The sequence below is a fragment of the Gambusia affinis genome, linkage group LG23, assembly GCF_019740435.1.
Source record: "Gambusia affinis linkage group LG23, SWU_Gaff_1.0, whole genome shotgun sequence".
Lineage (NCBI taxonomy): Eukaryota > Metazoa > Chordata > Actinopteri > Cyprinodontiformes > Poeciliidae > Gambusia > Gambusia affinis.
This window is the reverse complement of record NC_057890.1, coordinates 19343320-19361022: the sequence shown is the minus strand read 5'-3', so window position 1 is coordinate 19361022 and position 17703 is coordinate 19343320. Positions and strand designations below refer to the sequence as shown.

General features: G+C 49.0%; 2 protein-coding genes across 10 annotated transcripts; one reads left to right on the top strand and one right to left on the bottom strand.

Annotated features, from left to right (window-relative positions):
- Positions 1 to 331: 331 nt before the first annotated feature.
- lta4h (leukotriene A4 hydrolase) lies at positions 332 to 4813 on the bottom strand. The gene is made up of 19 exons (XM_044109060.1): positions 4563 to 4813; positions 3721 to 3851; positions 3519 to 3639; positions 3142 to 3210; positions 2953 to 3057; positions 2737 to 2789; positions 2593 to 2665; positions 2369 to 2509; positions 2262 to 2285; positions 2099 to 2169; positions 1920 to 2031; positions 1694 to 1838; positions 1496 to 1599; positions 1330 to 1400; positions 1202 to 1256; positions 987 to 1082; positions 833 to 915; positions 653 to 757; positions 332 to 573 (listed from the first exon to the last, which is right to left on the bottom strand). Exons 1-19 carry the CDS (start codon positions 4707 to 4709, stop codon positions 435 to 437), a joined length of 1845 nt encoding a protein of 614 aa, XP_043964995.1. The 5' UTR covers positions 4710 to 4813; the 3' UTR covers positions 332 to 434.
- Positions 4814 to 6800: 1987 nt separating this feature from the next.
- tbc1d30 (TBC1 domain family, member 30) lies at positions 6801 to 17517 on the top strand. Of its 9 annotated transcripts, none has more exons than XM_044109048.1 (15): positions 6801 to 7527; positions 8907 to 9071; positions 10672 to 10733; positions 11602 to 11667; positions 11888 to 12013; positions 12411 to 12596; positions 12671 to 12740; positions 13569 to 13667; positions 13738 to 13906; positions 13987 to 14092; positions 14169 to 14287; positions 14378 to 14517; positions 15083 to 15292; positions 15364 to 15450; positions 16211 to 17517. In XM_044109048.1, exons 1-15 carry the CDS (start codon positions 7104 to 7106, stop codon positions 17011 to 17013), a joined length of 2832 nt encoding a protein of 943 aa, XP_043964983.1. In that variant the 5' UTR covers positions 6801 to 7103; the 3' UTR covers positions 17014 to 17517. The 9 variants fall into 9 exon arrangements, with proteins under 9 accessions (XP_043964983.1, XP_043964985.1, XP_043964984.1 ...); XM_044109049.1 differs by having other exon boundaries at positions 6803 to 7527; positions 14381 to 14517; XM_044109050.1 differs by lacking the exon at positions 15364 to 15450 and having other exon boundaries at positions 6802 to 7527.
- Positions 17518 to 17703: the final 186 nt, after the last annotated feature.

Here is a 17703-nt window from a genome sequence, read left to right as displayed (position 1 = left end):
CCATACCAGTTAAAATGTAAGTCAATATTAAGGAGTTATTAACAGCTGAAAAGTTATTCTAACTTAATTTTTAAGTTCATTCGAGATTTTTGCAATAAAAGACTAAAAATACCTGCTAGGATTTTTTACAGCGGGAAAACAACCTGCATTTGTTATTACATCTTTATTTAAAGTTATTAAGGGCCACTGTGGAAGGTCCAGAGAGCCACTCATGGCCCTGGAGCTGCATGTTGGAGACCCTGGTCTAAACCAAGAGGTGCACTCCACACCAAACAGAAACAGAAAGTTCAATTTCTCCCTGCAGTTGGAAACAAACAACACGACTCGGCGCTGAGCTCAGAGATCTTTATAAAAACCTGATCAGGTCCAACAGAAGCTTCTGGTTCTGTGGTTCAATACTGCAGGTTCAGAACCGGGTCGGAACCGGGCGGGCCTCAGCGGTCTCCGGTGCTGCTGGCGTCCACCTTCAGGTCCTTGGCCACCAGGCCGGAGGTCACCGGGTGCATGGCGGCGCGGTGAGCCATGAACACACGCACGGCTTCCTCACGGTACTTCCCAAAGTTAAAAACCTCCCTGCAGGTCCAAAGATGGAGGACAGGTGAGAAACAGAGACAGCGTTTACCTGCAGCTCACCTGGAACCATCGCCGGTACCTGAAGAGCGGCCGGGTGAACTTCATCCTGCCCTGCTCCGTCGCCATCTTCAGCGCCAGAGGAACTGCCTCCTCCCACTGAGAGCGGACACACAGCCGCAGCCACCTGGACACACAGCAGCCAATCAGGACGCAGCACAGCCACAGAGGGGCGGAGCTTAGATCTAAGACAATGAGTCACCTGAAGCGGATCTCTGAGTTGGTGGAGGTGTTGAGATTGTAGACGTCCTGCATCTTCTTCACATGAGACAGAGGGAGGGGCTCCTGATGGACAGAGCAGGGGTCAAAGGTCAGAGGGGGACACAGAGGAGACACAGACACAGGGCCTGCTTTACCTCCTGCAGCAGCAGAGAAAGAAACTCGATGAGCTGGTGGGACGACAGAGTCTTCACATCCGACTGGCTGAAGACATTCAGGTCCTGGTCTTTGGCCTGAGGGGACAGAGGACAGACGGACAAAGGGTCAGAGGACGGACGGACGGAGGCTCAGAGGACGGACGTCTCGGTCCAAAGCCTCTATGGGACGGGTCTGGATGAGGAGAAGTTCTTACCTTGATCCACCTCTGAGTCAGAGTGATGCAGGCGTCTGCCAGCGTGGTATCATACCTGGATCAGAACCAGAACCAACGTTTAGGACGAGTCTCAGGGACCAGATGGAGGACAGGGAAGGTTCACCTACTGAGGTTTGACTGGAGGCATCCCAGGAGTGAACATCCAGCCGTTCCAGTCCACCTTGTTCAGGATGTCCACCTGAAGGACCGCATGTTGGACACTTGAGAACCAGGAATCACCAGAACCAAGAAGCCAACAAAACCAGGTCCACCCCAGAACTCGGGTTTCCTCACCTTGTCCTTAAAGTAGGTGAACAGGTAGTTCTTCCAGTCATCAGTGGTGACACTGCTGTAGGCAAATCGCTGGATGTAGGATTTCACAAAACCCATGAAGACCTCTGAGGGAGAGACAAGCCAACAGCTGTATCAGCAAAGGACCAGAACCAGGTGTGTGCGTGTGTGTGTGTGTGTGTCTGTGTGTCCAGGGGTCACCTGGCCCCCCCATCAGCTCCTCTAGGTGGTACAGCAGAGCGAAGCCTTTCTCGTAGGGCACAGAGGAAAAGGCGTCGTCAGGATCGACCTCCTGCAGGCTGGGCACCAGGTTGGTCAGAGGGTTGTTTGCTCCAAAGGTGTTCACCTGAGCGACAGGTGAGGCGAGCGGTGAGAGGAAACACCTGCATGGTTCTGAGGAGACGTACTGATGGGTTCTGGTTCTCACCGAGTCCTGCAGGTCCTTCCAGCCCCCCATGGCTGCAAACTGCCTGAACTGCTCCCCCTGCATACGCCTGCCGATCATCCTCTCCAGGTAGACGGTGTGACCCTCGTTCAGCCTGGGAGCAGAACACACCTGAGCATCACACAAACCCACTGGACCCCAACTCGCTCCTGATTGGTTACCAGAAGTGTTCCCAGGTTCTGTTGGTCACCAGGTTCCCGGTCCAGCTGTGGGAGATCTCATGAGCGATCACCTGAGGAACACAGACACCATCCCACCTGGATTAACCTGTCCATTAAAGCCCCGCCCACACAGAGACCCAGGTGTGACCCGGCTGTTACTCACTCCAGACAGGGATTTGTCTCCAGCCTGAGGAGAGAGACAGGAAACAGCTGGTCAACAGGACGGTCACATGATGCGGCGCCAGGTGTGGTGGGCGTGTTCGGGTTTACCAGCAAAGTGGGCGTGGCGAAGGTGAGGCAGGGGTTCTCCATGCCACCGTAGGGGAAGGAGGGCGGCAGAACCAGAACGTCGTACTGACCCCAGACGTACGGGCCGGCCAGGTCCTCTGCCGTCTTCAGCATGGTCTCCGTCTGACGGACAGGTGAGATCAGAACAGGTGAGGCAGAGCGGCTTAACGGGCCACCGCTCCGATTGGTCACCGATGGAAACTCACCTCAGAGAACTCGGACGCCGCCTTGTCCACAAACTCCTTCTCAGACCAGACTCTGGACCTGGGACCGATCTCCCTGTGGACCAATCAGAGAGCAGAGGTCCTGTCACCTGATACAGGTGGAGCCATGACATCATCAAATGCTACCTGCTCTCCAGAGCTCCCACCACAATGGCTATCAGGTAGGACGGCATGGCCACCTGAGGTCAGAGGTCACAGAGGGGAAGAGTGAGGTCACAGAGCTCTTTTCAGAGTTTTATTTCTGATAAAGACAGTAGGGGTGTGAATACTTTAGCCAGACTGTGAACACCTGAACTCAGGTGAGACGGTGATGATGTCATGAAGGAAAGAGGCGTGGCCTACCGGCTGTCTGAACCTGTAGACGATCCGACCGCCGTCCTGAGGATCCACTTCCTGTCCGTCCCTCACCGCACTCATCACCGCCACCAGCTGCTTCGGGACAGACACCTGGGGACAGGTGTGTGTGTTAGCTGTGCAGGTGTGTGTGTTAGCTGTGCAGGTGTGTGTGTTAGCTGTGCAGGTGTGTGTTACCTGTGCGTAGTAGGTGTGTTTGATGGACGGCGTGTCCTGACAGGGAATCATGCTCCTGCAGTGATGAGCCTGTCAGACAAAGCGCAGGGCAAAGATTCAGATCCTCATCAGTTTGTACTGTGGATGTTCTGGTTCTGTTGGACCTTCCAGACTGGTTCTGTGTGTTTTTCAGAGGTAAGACGAGGAGACTCGTTAGAAACGGAACCAGAACCAGGAGGAAGTGAAGCAACCGGGCCGTTGCTCAAAACTGAAGAAACATCAGTTTCCCCAGATTTGTGTCTCAACAGCTGGAAACCACCAAGAGGAACCAGAACCTCTGCTGTTTGGACCCGACCTCGTCTTCCGAAGCGTTAGGTACGGTCTGCCAGGTACGTCACCTGGCATTGGCTGAACAGGTAGGGCTGTTTCTTCCCCGCTGTCTGCTCAGGTGTGAGCCACTGCAGCGCAGACGCAGATGGAGACGTCTCATAGGTCACCTCCACGATCACCTGCTGGCCCCTGATTGGTCCAGACACACAGCCAGGTCATAAAGGTCACTGTTAGGACAGACAGGAGGCAGGGAGCTGGACGTGAGCTCACCTGGAGAGGTCAAAGGGCAGCGTGATGACCAGCGGGGTCCCCTTGAAGCTGTGTTTGGGGCCCAGCACGAAGCAGGCCAGCTGCTGGTTGACCGACACCGACGAGACGTTCAGGTCCCTGCTGTCCAAAGTCTGCAGCCGGAGAACTGATTTCATTAAGGGGTTAATAAGATAAAGCCACACCTGCTTGTAAAAGTCACCTGCCTGGAAACCAGTTGGACCAGTACAAAGTTTAACCATCACTGCAGTTCCAGTTCATTAGTATAAAACACACTTATCAGATGATCTGAGCTGAAATCTGACGCTTCATTCTGCTGCTTCTGACTCTTTCACACTCACATTGCACTTCAGTAAAGTCTGAAGAGTTCAGGTGAAAACACCTGTCCTCATGACGTCACACTCCAAGACTCCGCACAGTGGCAACTGGAAGTGTGGATGAGTCACAAATAAAGAATTTGAACACTTTCTGCGATGTGTTGATGTTGCATTAGAGAAATTATTCACTCCGGAACCAAAGAACAAAGTTCTTCTAACAAATCTCTGCTCAGATTTAACTCCTTAAAATGATTAAATATGTGATGTAATTGTGGCCTTCCTGAGCCGAATTAAAGAGGAACCTCAGCTGGATGAGGAAACTTCACCATCTCAGCTGGACCTGGGGCTGTTCCGCTCCAGAACCAGAACCAAGCAGAACTCCGAGGAGATCTTCCTGAGCTCCGTGTCCCAAGACCAGACTCCATGCAAATTATCTCTGTTTTTATTCTCCTCACTGCCAAGCTGCCTGATGTGAGCTCAGAGGCTGAGACCGGGTCGGTACCGGAGCACCGGATCCGGGCAGCTTACCAGGACGGAGAAGCGGTCCTCCAGAGCCTCCACGGTGAGCTGGACCTTCCCTCTGATCACGTGTCGGTCGAAGTCCACGTGCAGCTGCAGGTTGAGGTGTTTGGTGAGGCAGGTGGAGAAGGAGGAGAAGGAGCAGGGGTCCGACATCTTGATCCGTCCGCAGAGACCGAGCACTGAGAGCAGGCACGCCGACACAGCCGCTCAGACACCGGGGAGAGGGCGGGACTTCCGGTCCGCCTTTCATAATAAAATCCCCCGCGAAATCCCGGCTTTTATTTTGAAACCTTTATTAAAAAAAAATAAACAGGGACTGAACGTTAAATCATGATTAGTTTAAAAACATTAAGATGTTCCTATATTTTACCAGTTTGAAATAATTAAAATAACAAATCAAGAAACTAAATCAGTAGTCATGTAAAAATAAGTTTAGATATAATTCTTGGAGAAAAAGAAGTTTAAATAAATAAGTAAATTTGAATAAAATATAAATTAAGGTTTAATAGGTAAATCAGTGTTCGTCCAGCAGGGGGCACTGTTGGTGCAGCTTGGTTTTACTACAGGAAGTAGTCATCAGAACAGAATGTAAACAACAGCTGTCAGGCTGGGTTGTGCAAAATAAAAGTTTTGACATATTAATATAGCAATAAATAGAATATAAAAAGAAAAATAACATTAAACTATACTGAATGAAACACAGAAATATTAAGTAGGATAAATAATAGGGACATTGATAAATGTAAAATAATAAATTGACTAATTTTAAAACCATGGATACAGAAATCATTAATAGTAAGAATTATAGATAAGAAGAAATTTTTATTTTTCCTTTGAACCTTATTGGACACTCACACAAAACCCCCAAATAAAGTAATTAAAAACAAGACTGAATCATAGTCATTTGATCTGCTTCCTCTTTAGTTTAGTTTACTTACAAGACTTAAAGTTGCTCTGTTAAATCAATGAAGTTGAACAAATTCGACACAATATAAAATTGACTAAGATAACAAAAAAATATACTGGAAAATCCGTTTCATTTAATGGGTTGTAAAAATAAACGCCGTCAGTCTCCGCATGTTGAGGTGAAAAATGGATAAAATCAGGACTCGGTTACTCATCACTTTTAGTTCATTTAAAGTTGGAAGTCCTTCAGTCTTTCATGAACTTTTGTCTTTTATCACAGAGTTTGTTTTTATCCGGCCTGCAGCCTCATCATCAGGTCCAGAACCAGATTCTGGTCCGGATCCGAATCCTCTATGAAAATCACGTCATGTTCCGCATCCATCCAGCAGGGGCGCTATGCGCCGGGATAGAGTGTTAATGTTTACATTAGCGGATGATTACCTGATCCACAGCTCATTACAACCAGCGGCATGACTTGAATGAAACAAAGATAAAAAAGGAAAAAGTGATGAAAAGAAAGTGAACCCCTGAACTTTTTACTTCCTGTCAGGGCTAAGATGACCAGGAGGAAAACTCAGGTTTATTTTATCAACTTTATTATGTCTCATTATTTATCTTTATTGCTGATCATTTATATTATTTGGCTTTATTATTATTCTTTCATGACTTTTAAAATAGTTTGGAAAATAAAAATGTAAAAAGTAAAAAACCAGGCCTTCAGGGTTTAGAGCAATTCTACAAATAAAGACAATAAAACTAATTTAGAAATAGCTATTTCTATTTTCTTCTGACATTAAATCAGACTCATGTTTTTCTCTTTTAGGTTATTTATAAAATTATTACTGTTAGTTGGAAGTGACTCGATGCTCTGCTGCTTAGACTTTTAAACTTTGAAATTTCTGTTTGCTGACCAGTTGGAATGTATTATTATTGAATTGTCAGAATTTACTGTAAAAAGTCAGGAGAAATTTGTCGTGAACTTTAAAAATAAAACTTAAATTGAATTAAATGCTACATTTTTAACTCATTTTCACTTCGCTGTTTTCATAACTGAGCAGTAATTATGTTATAATCTTGGTTTTATTGTAAAATATTTTATTCTTAATTCTTAATTGATCAATTGTATAAGTTTTTTTTTAATCTTTCTGTGAATCTACATTCTATGATCGGCTGTTACATTTGAATCACCAATGGACAATAAAAGATTTGATTCTAATATTAAATTATTAAACATTTACTTAATTGATAAAACTACGTGTTAAAGTCTGAAAAGTTTCATAAAGTTTAAGCAAAGTGAAAAACATCCTGATACTTCCTGCTCAGCCGGCTGCTCACCACAGGAAGCTGATTGGTTGATCATTTTCGGCTCGTCTCTGATTGGCTGACAGGAACACCTGTTGCACCTGCCTGTGGAGCAGCAGAAAGTTTGTCCGCCGCTCAGGAGTCGCTTTGGACCGGTCCATTGTTTCGTCAGAAAGGGGGGATCCGGAAAGTCCGGCCCGGAACTCGGAGGCAGGCAGCGGGAGCGGCGGGACCGGCCCACCTGCCGCGGGGAACCGTGGAGTCTTCCACGGACTCAGACAAACTTCCACTCCGCTGATAAACCCGCTCCGGATCGGAACCGGTCCAGCTGCCGGAAACATGGCGGCGAGGCTCGAACCGAGCCGGGAGGAACTTCTGGAAGTGAACATATGTGATCGCAGCGTGGGCTCCGAGGAGGAGAGCGGCGTGTTCAGCCACTCCACGGAGGATTTCTGCGGCTTCCAGCAGTGGACCCACAATGACACATCATCATCATCCTCATCCTCACCTTCATCACGTCCGGAGGAGCTGCGGGACCCGGAGCCCGCGGCCCCACGCAGCTCCATCGTGGACCGCCTGCTGGTGGAGCTCTACGACGCGTTCAGCGGCGGCGGCGGGCGGCGCACCGCGGACAGCTGGGACAGCTCCACCGGCTCCGGCTCCGACACCCTGCCGGCCCGCAGCAACTCCGGCTGCGGCTTCCTGCAGGAGCTGCAGGAGCGACACACCCGGCGGCTGCAGATGACATACCTGGCCCAGAAAGGTGAGCGGGGCCGGGCGGTGGCTGGCGGGCCCTGCGCGGTCCGGAAGGGCCTGCTGTCTGGGTCCGACCAGAACCCGGTACTGAAGCTGAAACTGCAGAAAGTAATCATGTGGATTTAATACATGAATTATTAAAGTGAAAAATTCTGTTTTCTAAACTAACAATAAGACCTGAAACATCTCAGAAAGTGACGTCATACAAAACATGACGTCATACACGCACAATGGGAGGGAGGGACTAAACTGATGAGGCAATATAATAATTATCATTAAGCAACATTTAATTTATTTTGTCTGAAAAACAGCCGGAAGGTGTTCACAAAGAACAGCGCCCCCTGCAGGCTGGATGCTGCTAAAGCTCCTCAATATGAACTTTGTTTATTTCTCAGCTGGTTTTTATTGTAAACACGAAATTGAAGTTAAATGAAAAGAACCTGATTATTACTGAACATCGAACTGGAAGAAATCAGGTTCCTAACCTCAGTCTGTCCGGTTCTTTAACATGAACATCTAAACCCGAACTGGGATGGGTTCTGGTTCTGGTTCTGGTAAAAATCAGACAAAGATTAAATCACTTCCAGAACCATCCGGAAACTGAACCAGGTTAAGCTTTAGCTTCAGTAAAATAACTGTTGATGTTGGATTTTCACAGATCAAGAGTTCAGTGAAGGAATGTTGAGTTTAGGCAGTAAAATTAATTTTAAAAAGCAAGTGAATGACTTTAATGCATCTATTAATGTATTTTTGATGTTCAATAAAAGGGTGAAATGGTTAAATTAAAACCATCAGAATAATCGATAACTATAATAATGTTTAGTTATTTCCTGGTTAGTGGAGCTGATGGGTCGTTGCCTTGGAGTCTCGCCTGGCATGCAGCGGCAGGCGGTGTTTGCCCTACACACACACACACACACACACACACGCACACACACATACACACGCACACACACACACGCACACGCACACGCACACACACACACACACACACACACACACACACACACACACACACACACACACACACACACACACACTCTGCCTGCTGAACAATGCGGTCAGGAAGAGGAAACGGTCCGATAACGGTTCTGGTGTTTTCCTGCTGCTCTGCTTTAAGTAGCTGAACTTCAAGTTTCCTCCTTTACAGAAACTGAATTATGATGACGTAGTTTAATGACCTTTGACATAGTTTAATGACCTTCATGTTTTCTGCTGAAATGAGCGATGAGACATAAAGATCACTGATCACATAGATATACAGGCTCAGATCAGACCCACTGACCCGGTTCTGTTTGAGGTGTTGAGTGTAGTTCTGGTTCTGAATAGGGTTTCGAACCAGAACCCCATTCAGAACCAGAACTGGTGCTGCTCTGCTCCTGTCAGACCTGCAGGAGCTGCGCTCCATCATCCAGGAGGTGAAGCACCGCTCCGGCCTGCAGTCCACCAAGCTGCTGCGGCAGCTGAAGAGGCGGGACCGGCTGGTCCACAAGCGCCAGAAGAACTATGACGTCATCACGGCGTGCCTCCAGGCCGTGTCCCAGAAGAGACGTAAGACCAGAACCGTTTTGGGTCCATGAAGTTCTGCTTATTATTGCAACCACTTCAAAGACCTGCACATTTCTGCAGACAGAAAAGCTCATTTAGTAGAGGATAATTTTGATTCGGACCGCAGGTCCGGAACCGGTACCGGCTCATGAATCAACATTTTCTCAGAAAGTTTGAAACCAGTTTGAAACCCAAGTTCAAATAATCCGTAATAATCTCATTGTTTTCTTTCTGATGAACATTAGATCCAGTTTTACTGTCGAACTTTATAGACCGAACCGGACCGGTCCTCCACTGGCTCCTCTGTCCTCCGTCCCTACGCCGCCTCCTGGTGACGTCAGAGCAGAGGAGGAGGAGGAGGAGGAAGAGTGCAGCATCAGCAGCATCCACCACTTCCTCCTCATCTCTTCAGATGCTCCTCGGAACCGAACCGGTACTGGTACCGGCAGGTTGTTTGGACCTGGTTCCTGTTTGTGCGGAAGCAGCGCTTCAGAACCTGAACCGGCTTGAACAGTTCGGCTCGGCTCGGTTCCGGATGGGCTCCGGTTCGTAAGCGCGGCGGCAGACGATGAGCGCAGAGTCCGGTCGGAGCGGCCTGTTTCCGGGATGAGGCAGGAGCGGCTCCCCGCCGGCAGGAGGCCCCGGGCGGCCGGCCGGCAGCGGCCGCAGGGCCCGGCGGGGGTTGGCGGCATCATTAGCAGCGTCCTGCGGAAACGCAACGGGATCTCCCGCAGCGCCCCGCGGCTGCTCTGCACCCTGGAACCAGGTCTGGACCTGCGGTTTCGGCCGCTACTCCGCATGGACCTCCTGCTTAATATTTAATTATTCTGAGTTCATTCTGGGGACATTTTGCTCTGTTCTTTATTTTTAAGTTGAATTTCCGACACCAAACTATAATTTAGATTGAAATCAGAACATTTAAATGTCATAATTCCAGATTTCGAAGAAATTAAACATTTCTCTGTAAATTTGCCACCGAATCTGATCCGTCGCGTTAAAGACTCAGTTTCCTTTCCTCTGCGGGCTTTTATTTTGTATTTTTCGGTAATTGTACAGCGTTTCCGGTGTAGTCTCGCCGCTGTAATCTCGGTGGGCGCTTTCCCGGGTGGGAATATAATCCGGTACCGGGAAGTGGGCGGGTTCTCCCCGGTAATCTCCCCACGAAGCCGCGCAACAACCCGGCGCTGGAGCGGAATGGCGCAGGGGAGCCGAACCGAACCGGACCAAGCAGGTCAAACGGGATTTTGTAACAGAATAATAATAGTTAGAAAGGTTCCGGGTGGATGAGATTGATTCGGTTTGGTCCGGTACGGTTGGAACGTTTTCCCTATTCGGTTCGGGTCCAGTTCACTTCCTGCCGGTGTTTAGCGGTTCGGGACGCATTCAGCACCACCGGAAGTGGACAGCGACAAAGAACCTTTAGGATCAGATGATCCTGATTCATAAAAAGTTGAAAAAGCTAGCAGCTGGAGATGTGACTTTAATTCTGACTCGGTTCTGTTAATCCTGAAGTCCTGATCGAACTTTTCTCTGTAAATGTAGATTTTGAAGCCGGTTCTGATCCGGTAGAAGCTGTGGTGCTCAGGCTCCTGTTTGTTTCCAGGTGTTGACACCAGGCTGAAGTTCACCATCGAGCCGTCGCTGGGAAACAACGGCTTCCAGCAGGTGAGTCCGGGGCAGGGCCGGCCCCAGGCGGTGAGAGCTGGGGGCCCAGAGCACCAACAGACATTAAATAATACAAACTAAAGGCTCTTCCACATGGAAAAACTATTTATACAGAAAGATAATAGTTCATATCTTCCTGTTTTCTGCTGCTTCTGTTGGGGAAATTTACCTTTGAACTTGTCGACTTGTAAATTAATGTTTATCAGCTTTTAAATAGTTAAATAATGACATGCTTTTATACACTGCAAAAACTTTTCACACAAGTATTTTTGGTTTAGTTTCTAGTGTAAATATCTTATATTTGATAAATGTAACTTGAAATAATACAAAATCTAAAGATATAGGAGCTTAATTTAATTGAGGCACAATATGAATAATTCCTTCCTATTGATCAGGAACTATTTGTTCCCCTGGTGGATTATTTCATTTATAAAATGGGGGGAAAATCTGCCAGTGGAGCAGCAACAGTTTCTCATCGATATGAAGAACTTATTGACTTAATTTAAGATCCTACATCTGCTGGAAGGTAGTTAAGGTATTTAACTATTTAACTAGATCAGAATGACTTGGTAGTTTTTGCAGTGCAGCATTTTAAAATGTTTTTATTCAGTTTATTCTATAAGGTTAAAATCATTATAATACTGATTAAAAGTGATGCTAATGCTAGCAGCTCCTCACAGAGGAATGATGAAACAAGGTGGTGGCAGCACCATGCTGTGGGCTTACTTTTTTCAGCGGAAGATGAAGATGAGAAGCTTCCACCGTTAGCTCTGGGGTGTACTAACTTCTGAATGAGTTTTCCTTATAGGAACCAGAAGTTTACATACAGTGAATAAAGGACGTTAAGTGTCGTGTCTCTGTTCCTCAGTGGTACGATGCGCTGAAAGCTGTGGCTCGGCTTCCCACCGGGATACCGAGGGAGTGGAGGAAGAAGGTACGCATCACCATCACCATCATCATCATCAGTTATTGTTATTGTTGTGACCTCACTCAGAGCTCAGGATGATGGAGAACCTTCAGCTGTCGTTGGTCAGAGCTAAAATCACACTGGTACCTTCAAATAAATGAGCAGTTTAGGGTTGAGTTTGGACCTTCAGACCCCAGAGGTTCTGCTGGTTCTGGTGGTTCTGGCTCAGTATGGCTTGTCGTTGCAGGTTTGGTTAACGCTAGCGGACCGCTACCTCCACAGCATCTCCATCGACTGGGACAAAACGCTTCGCTTCACCTTCAACGAGCGCAGCAACCCGGATGACGACTCCCTGGGCATCCAGATCGTCAAGGTAACCAGACTTTATCTGAGATCTGATTGGCCGAGAAGGAGAGTCAGTCAGCGTCTGATAGGTCGATTCCAGGTGAAATGATGTTTGCGTGTTCATTGAGCTTCATGGACCAGGAGAACTTCCTACAGCTCTACGTTTTCATGCTAAATGAATATTTGAATCTGATCTCCAGTTGAATGGGAGACATGTTGACCTTCCTGGACTCGTTTGTGTCACTTCCTGTCAGAAAGAAATGTTCTGATTGGAGGAAATTCTTGGTTTTAACCCTTCCTGGTTTCCTTTCTATGCAGGTAAAATCACATAAACACAACAGGCAGCAGCTCGGATGGTGTCGTCATGGAAACGGGTCAGAGGGTCCTCGTCCACTCCTGTGTTTACTCTTCCCTCTCCGCTGCAGGATCTGCATCGCACCGGCTGCAGTTCTTACTGCGGCCAGGAGGGGGAGCAGGACCGGGTGGTTCTGAAGCGGGTTCTGCTGGCCTACGCCCGCTGGAACAAGTCAGTGGGTTACTGCCAGGGCTTCAACGTGCTGGCCGCTCTCATCCTGGAGGTGACTGAAGGAAACGAGAGCGACGCGCTGAAGGTGAGTCTGGCTGACGGGTCAGCCACCCGGAAGGTTCTCCAGAACCTCACCTGGTTCTGCTGTTTGGGTTTCAGGTGATGATCTACCTGATCGACAAGGTTCTGCCGGAGAGCTACTTTGCCAACAACCTGCGAGCGCTATCAGGTAAACCTGGCTTCATGTCTGAAACCCTCATGTTTCAACATGGCTGCCGTTTTTAGACCTATTGAACAATTATTGCCATAAAATGTTCCCCATATCAGAACTTGGACAACTATCATGTGTCTAGTTTATTTGTCTGTAGCAGTTTAGTGTTAGCTTTGGCATTTTTTAAATATTTTTTTAGCTCTAGTTGCCTTTATGTGAAAGTGCTATGCCTGGAAAGTAATGAGAGAGCGAAGACATGCAGCAAAGGTCGCCGGGCCGGGAATCGAACCAATGACTGACGGGTCAAGGACTAAGCTTTGGCTCTTTTTTCATGTTTTTTGGCTTTCACTAATTTTGTGCTTTAGCATCCAATTTTTTTTATGTCAGCTTTTACAATCTTTTTAAATTTAGTAACTCAGTGATGACGCTTGCAAATTGTTTTGTACGTTAGCGTGCATTTTTAGCGGTTTCAAGTTAGCTTCCGATAATATTTTGTGTTTAGCGTTAGCAAGCTACGATTCATATTCAGCGCCTGAGTAGTTGCTGAATCTAACTTTCTGGTTAGCTGTGGCTAACGGCTACTTCCGGTTTTAGTTCATGCATATCTTACATAAATTACAACCATGGTGGCCATTTTGATTAAATGTCTTATTCTAAGCGAAATGAGCTCCTATATCTTAAAGTTAGATTTGTCCTATTTCAACTGTTGTGAAACTAAACGACATACTTGGTGAGCCACAGAGGTAGGAGGTGTGTTGCAGGCAGCTGGCTGGCAGCATGCAGCAGCGGGTGGGGGAGGGGCAGCAGGCCTTCAGTAGTGCTGAGGACGTGTCCTCCTGTCTCCAGTGGACATGGCGGTGTTCCGGGACCTGCTGCGGCTCAAGCTGCCCCGACTGTCTCAGCACCTTCATCACCTGCAGAAAGCGGCCAATCGGGAGGCTGGAGGTAAGCCATCATCATCATCATCATGGGGTCGTCATGGTGAATCAGGATGAAGGAGCCTCCTGTCCTGCAGGCAGCTACGAGCCGCCGCTCACCAACGTCTTCACCATGCAGTGGTTCCTCACCATGTTCGCCACCTGCCTGCCGGCGCCGACCGTCCTCAAGATCTGGGACTCTGTGTTCTTCGAGGGGTCCGAGGTTCTGTTCAGGGCGGCGCTGGCCATCTGGGAGCGGCTGGGGGAGTGAGTGGAGCGGCGGAGTAGGGGGTAAGGGGGTCAGGGGTCGGGGCAGCCCAGCTGAAGCCTGTGTGTCTCGTCTCCAGGAGGATCGAGGACTGCCAGTCGGCGGACGAGTTCTACAGCACCATGGGCGGCCTGACCCAGGAGATGCTGGAGCAGAACCTGCTGCACCCGGCGCAGCTCATGCAGGTAGTGGCAGCATCAGGAGGGGAGTGGCCTGCAGCCGGGGGCGTGGCCTGCAGCTGAGGCTCTGTCTGCTCTGCAGGACGTTTACTCCATGGCGCCGTTCCCGTTCCCCCAGCTGGCGGAGCTCAGAGAGAAATACACCTACAATATCACGCCGTTCCCCACCGCAGCCAAGGTCAACACCAAGGTCAACACAAGGTACCGTCTCCATGGAGACCACGTCGGCCAGCCGTTCCTTCCTGGTGTCCTTTTAGTCTTCCTCCATCCTGACCCGGTTCTGTCCTCCAGCAGCGGTCCGTCCGGTTGGGACAGTGAGGAAGACGTCGATGTGGATGATGATGACTCTTTGGCGGCGGCCCTGGGCTGCTTGGGGCCCCTGGGCGGCCTGCTGGCCCCTGAGCTGCAGAGATACCAGAAACACCTCAAAGGTTGGCATGGCAACCACAGACCTGTTCTGATCCGGTTCCTCCAGACAGAAACAATCGGGCCAAAAAACTTTTCGGTCCCTAACACCTTTACTCTTAAATGTAAAAAAAATAACAATAATAATCATCTTATCGAGTGTTACTGGTTTGTTACTGGTTTGTTACTGGTTTAGTTTCTACTGTAAATCTCATGTAAATCTCAGTAAACCTGGATTAAAAGCTGGTTTAAATTAATCTGTTGATCAAATCGTTTTCGTTCCATTTCTCTTCTAATATTTTTTCATCTCGTAAATGAAATTATTTGCCAATACAACTAATAATTTTTCATCAATATTAAATTATTGACTTGAAACAGCTGATATCTTGAAAGTTTGGAAATTGGTTTTATTTAAGTACACTGAGATTTGCACTAAAACTTCACCAAAAATACTTTTTACAGTGTACGTGACGAACCAGCAGAGTGAAGCAGAATGAATCTATATCAACGTTTTCTGTGAAAACAATCTGAAAAGTGTGGTGTGCATTTACAGTCGATACCTGCGTCCGTCTGTCTGTCGTGTTCCTCCAGACCAGCGAGTCGAGCAGGGCAGCATCGCCGAGTTGAGCCCGGGCGCCGTGGGCGGGGCCGCCGCAGGAAGTGGTCGTGCGGAGCATCAGGCGGCCGTCAACAGCATGATGTTGGAGCGGATGAGCACCGACATCACGGCGCTGAAGAAGCAATATGGCCGCATCAAGCGGCGGCAGCAGCAGCAGGCCATGCGGCTCTGCATTCGAACAGGTGAGGCGGCGCCGCCGACCCGGACGCCCCAACAGGAAGTCCAGAGTTTAACCGCGCTGTGTGACTTGTAGGACCCGGACCCGGCATGGCCACGAGTCCTGGGGTTCTGCAGGACCGTCCCAACAAACCCGGCAGTGGTTCTGACCTGGACACTAACGGTACTCGGGTCCAAACGGCAGAACGGCTGAGGCTGGTGGCGGGGCGACACTTTAGGAAACAGGAAGTGTTGGAGTGACTTCCTGTTTCTGTTCAGGAACTGGCTCCTCATCCAAACGTTGATTTATTCCAGCAGAACAATAAAAATCTAAAAATGATTTTATGAAGAAGCTGCTCAATACATCTGCATGGAAAGTTGAGTGGAAGGAAGAAATGTGATAGAAAATAAATCTGAACAAACGTTGAAGACTGTGAAGTTTCCAGTCACGTTAGCTGCTGCTAACGGTACCAGTACCTGCTTTAATCACCATGGTAACCTGGGCTGGTCTGCATTGACGCAGTAATTAATGCAGCAGGAGCCCAGGCCAGAACTGAACGAATTGATTATTGATCTGATATTTGGTTCTGATTCTCTGAACTCTCCAGAATCATCAAATAAACAGAATTTAACTTAAAGTTGCTGAAATGAATCAACTTTTCAATGAAGTTCTGGTTGGTGGAGACGGACGTCGCTACTGGATGTCAGTTCATCCTGGTCCTGAGTAAAAATGGCCGACTTGGCGAGCAGCAGAACCTCCTGGTTCTGATGGACGTTCAGTAGAGGCAGAAGTTTCTGACCCGGTTCTTCCTACTTTAATCAGCTGCTAACATCCTTCCTCCAGCCGGTTCTGGGATCTGATTGGTCCTCCTGTGGCGCCCTCCGGTGGCTGCAGTCTCTCCCTGCAGCCTGTTTTCACTGCCATCTTTTCTTCTTCTCCTCAGATAAATGTCCCGCCACGCGGGTTCTGGCCTCGCAGCTCAACCCGTCCAGCGCCGTCATCAACCACCTGCTGCTGGGCCGGAAGCCCCGCGGTTCGTCCAGAACCTTCTGGCCCGGGTTGGCCGGCCCGCCGGTACCCGGCTCACCCGGCAGGCGGCGCCGCGGTTCCAGCAGCACCGGCTCCCCTGGCAGCCGCAGAGGCTCTCCGTGGCGGAACCAGGCCCGGCATCACTGCAGGAACTCGGCCCGGGTCCGGGCCCGGATCGGGGTCCGAGACTCCGAGGAGAGGGAGGATGATGATGATGATGATGATGATGAAGAGGAAGGGGAGTTGGGATGTGAAGAGGAGGTGAAGATGGAGGAGGTGGAGGTCCGGCTGGACTCCCTGGACCTGGAGAACCAAGCAACCCAGAACTCCCTCACCGACCCAGAACCAGAACCTGATGAAGAGGCGAGGAGAGCTGCAGCTCCTCTTCCTCCTCCAGACTCAGACCGACCCGGAGAGCCGGACTCAGTCGGTTCTGATGGACCTGCTACAGAACCTTCAACATCATCTTCCTCCCCTGGTCCTCCTCTTCTTCCTCCCTCTTCCTCCTCTTCCTCCCCTGGTCCTCCCTCCTCTTCCTCGGCTCCCCGCCAGCCTCTCTTCTCTCCGTTTCCCTCCATCAAGCAGCCCAGGAAGTCTCTGGCGGCTCGGAACCTGGGCCTTTACGGGCCGACGTCCAGAACCCCCACGGTCCACTTCCCCCAGCTGAGCCGCAGCCTGAATCGGAGCAGCGCCGCCGGGGCCACGGGCCGGCGGTGAAGAGCTCAGCGGGTCGGAACCGGGTCGGAACCGGGTCGGAATCGGGTCGGAACCGGGCTCCAGTATTCCCTGGTTTGCACTACAGCCATAAAGCGCTTCTATGCCAAGTATTTATCTGCACAGGACGGATGGAGACCTGAAAGCATCCTGACCCAACGTCCTCCAGAACCTTCTGCTTGTTTTCTATCACTCTGTTCTGGTTCTGTAGAAACCCAGAATGTACCGTCTCCATCTGTCGTAATGAAAGAATGAAAGGAAACATTCAGCTGTGGCTCGTTTCTTCTGTTCTCAAAGATATGAACCAGTACTCTGACCTCAGATTAAACAACTGAACCACTTTTTCCTTCCACTAAGCTTTCCATTAATATGGTTGGATCCAGCCCTCTGAACTTCTGCTGCTTTAGCATCCTGCTCTTCGTCTTCAGCCAACCATATTAACAGAAAGCTTAGTGGAAGGAAAAAAGTGGTAAAGATCTGAAGCAAAGCATCCAGAATCCAATCAGGGTTCTGACAATTTTCATGTCAGAGACACAAATTTCCAGATGACTCCATTAACCATCTTTATCATATATAAATAGTAAAGATGACAATTTCTGGAAAATATAGCCTGCAGAGTGGATGGAGATGATTGGGATACGGAATAAAATCTGGAAAATAGCTGAATTTACTTCTGTTCTTTTCCAGATTCTG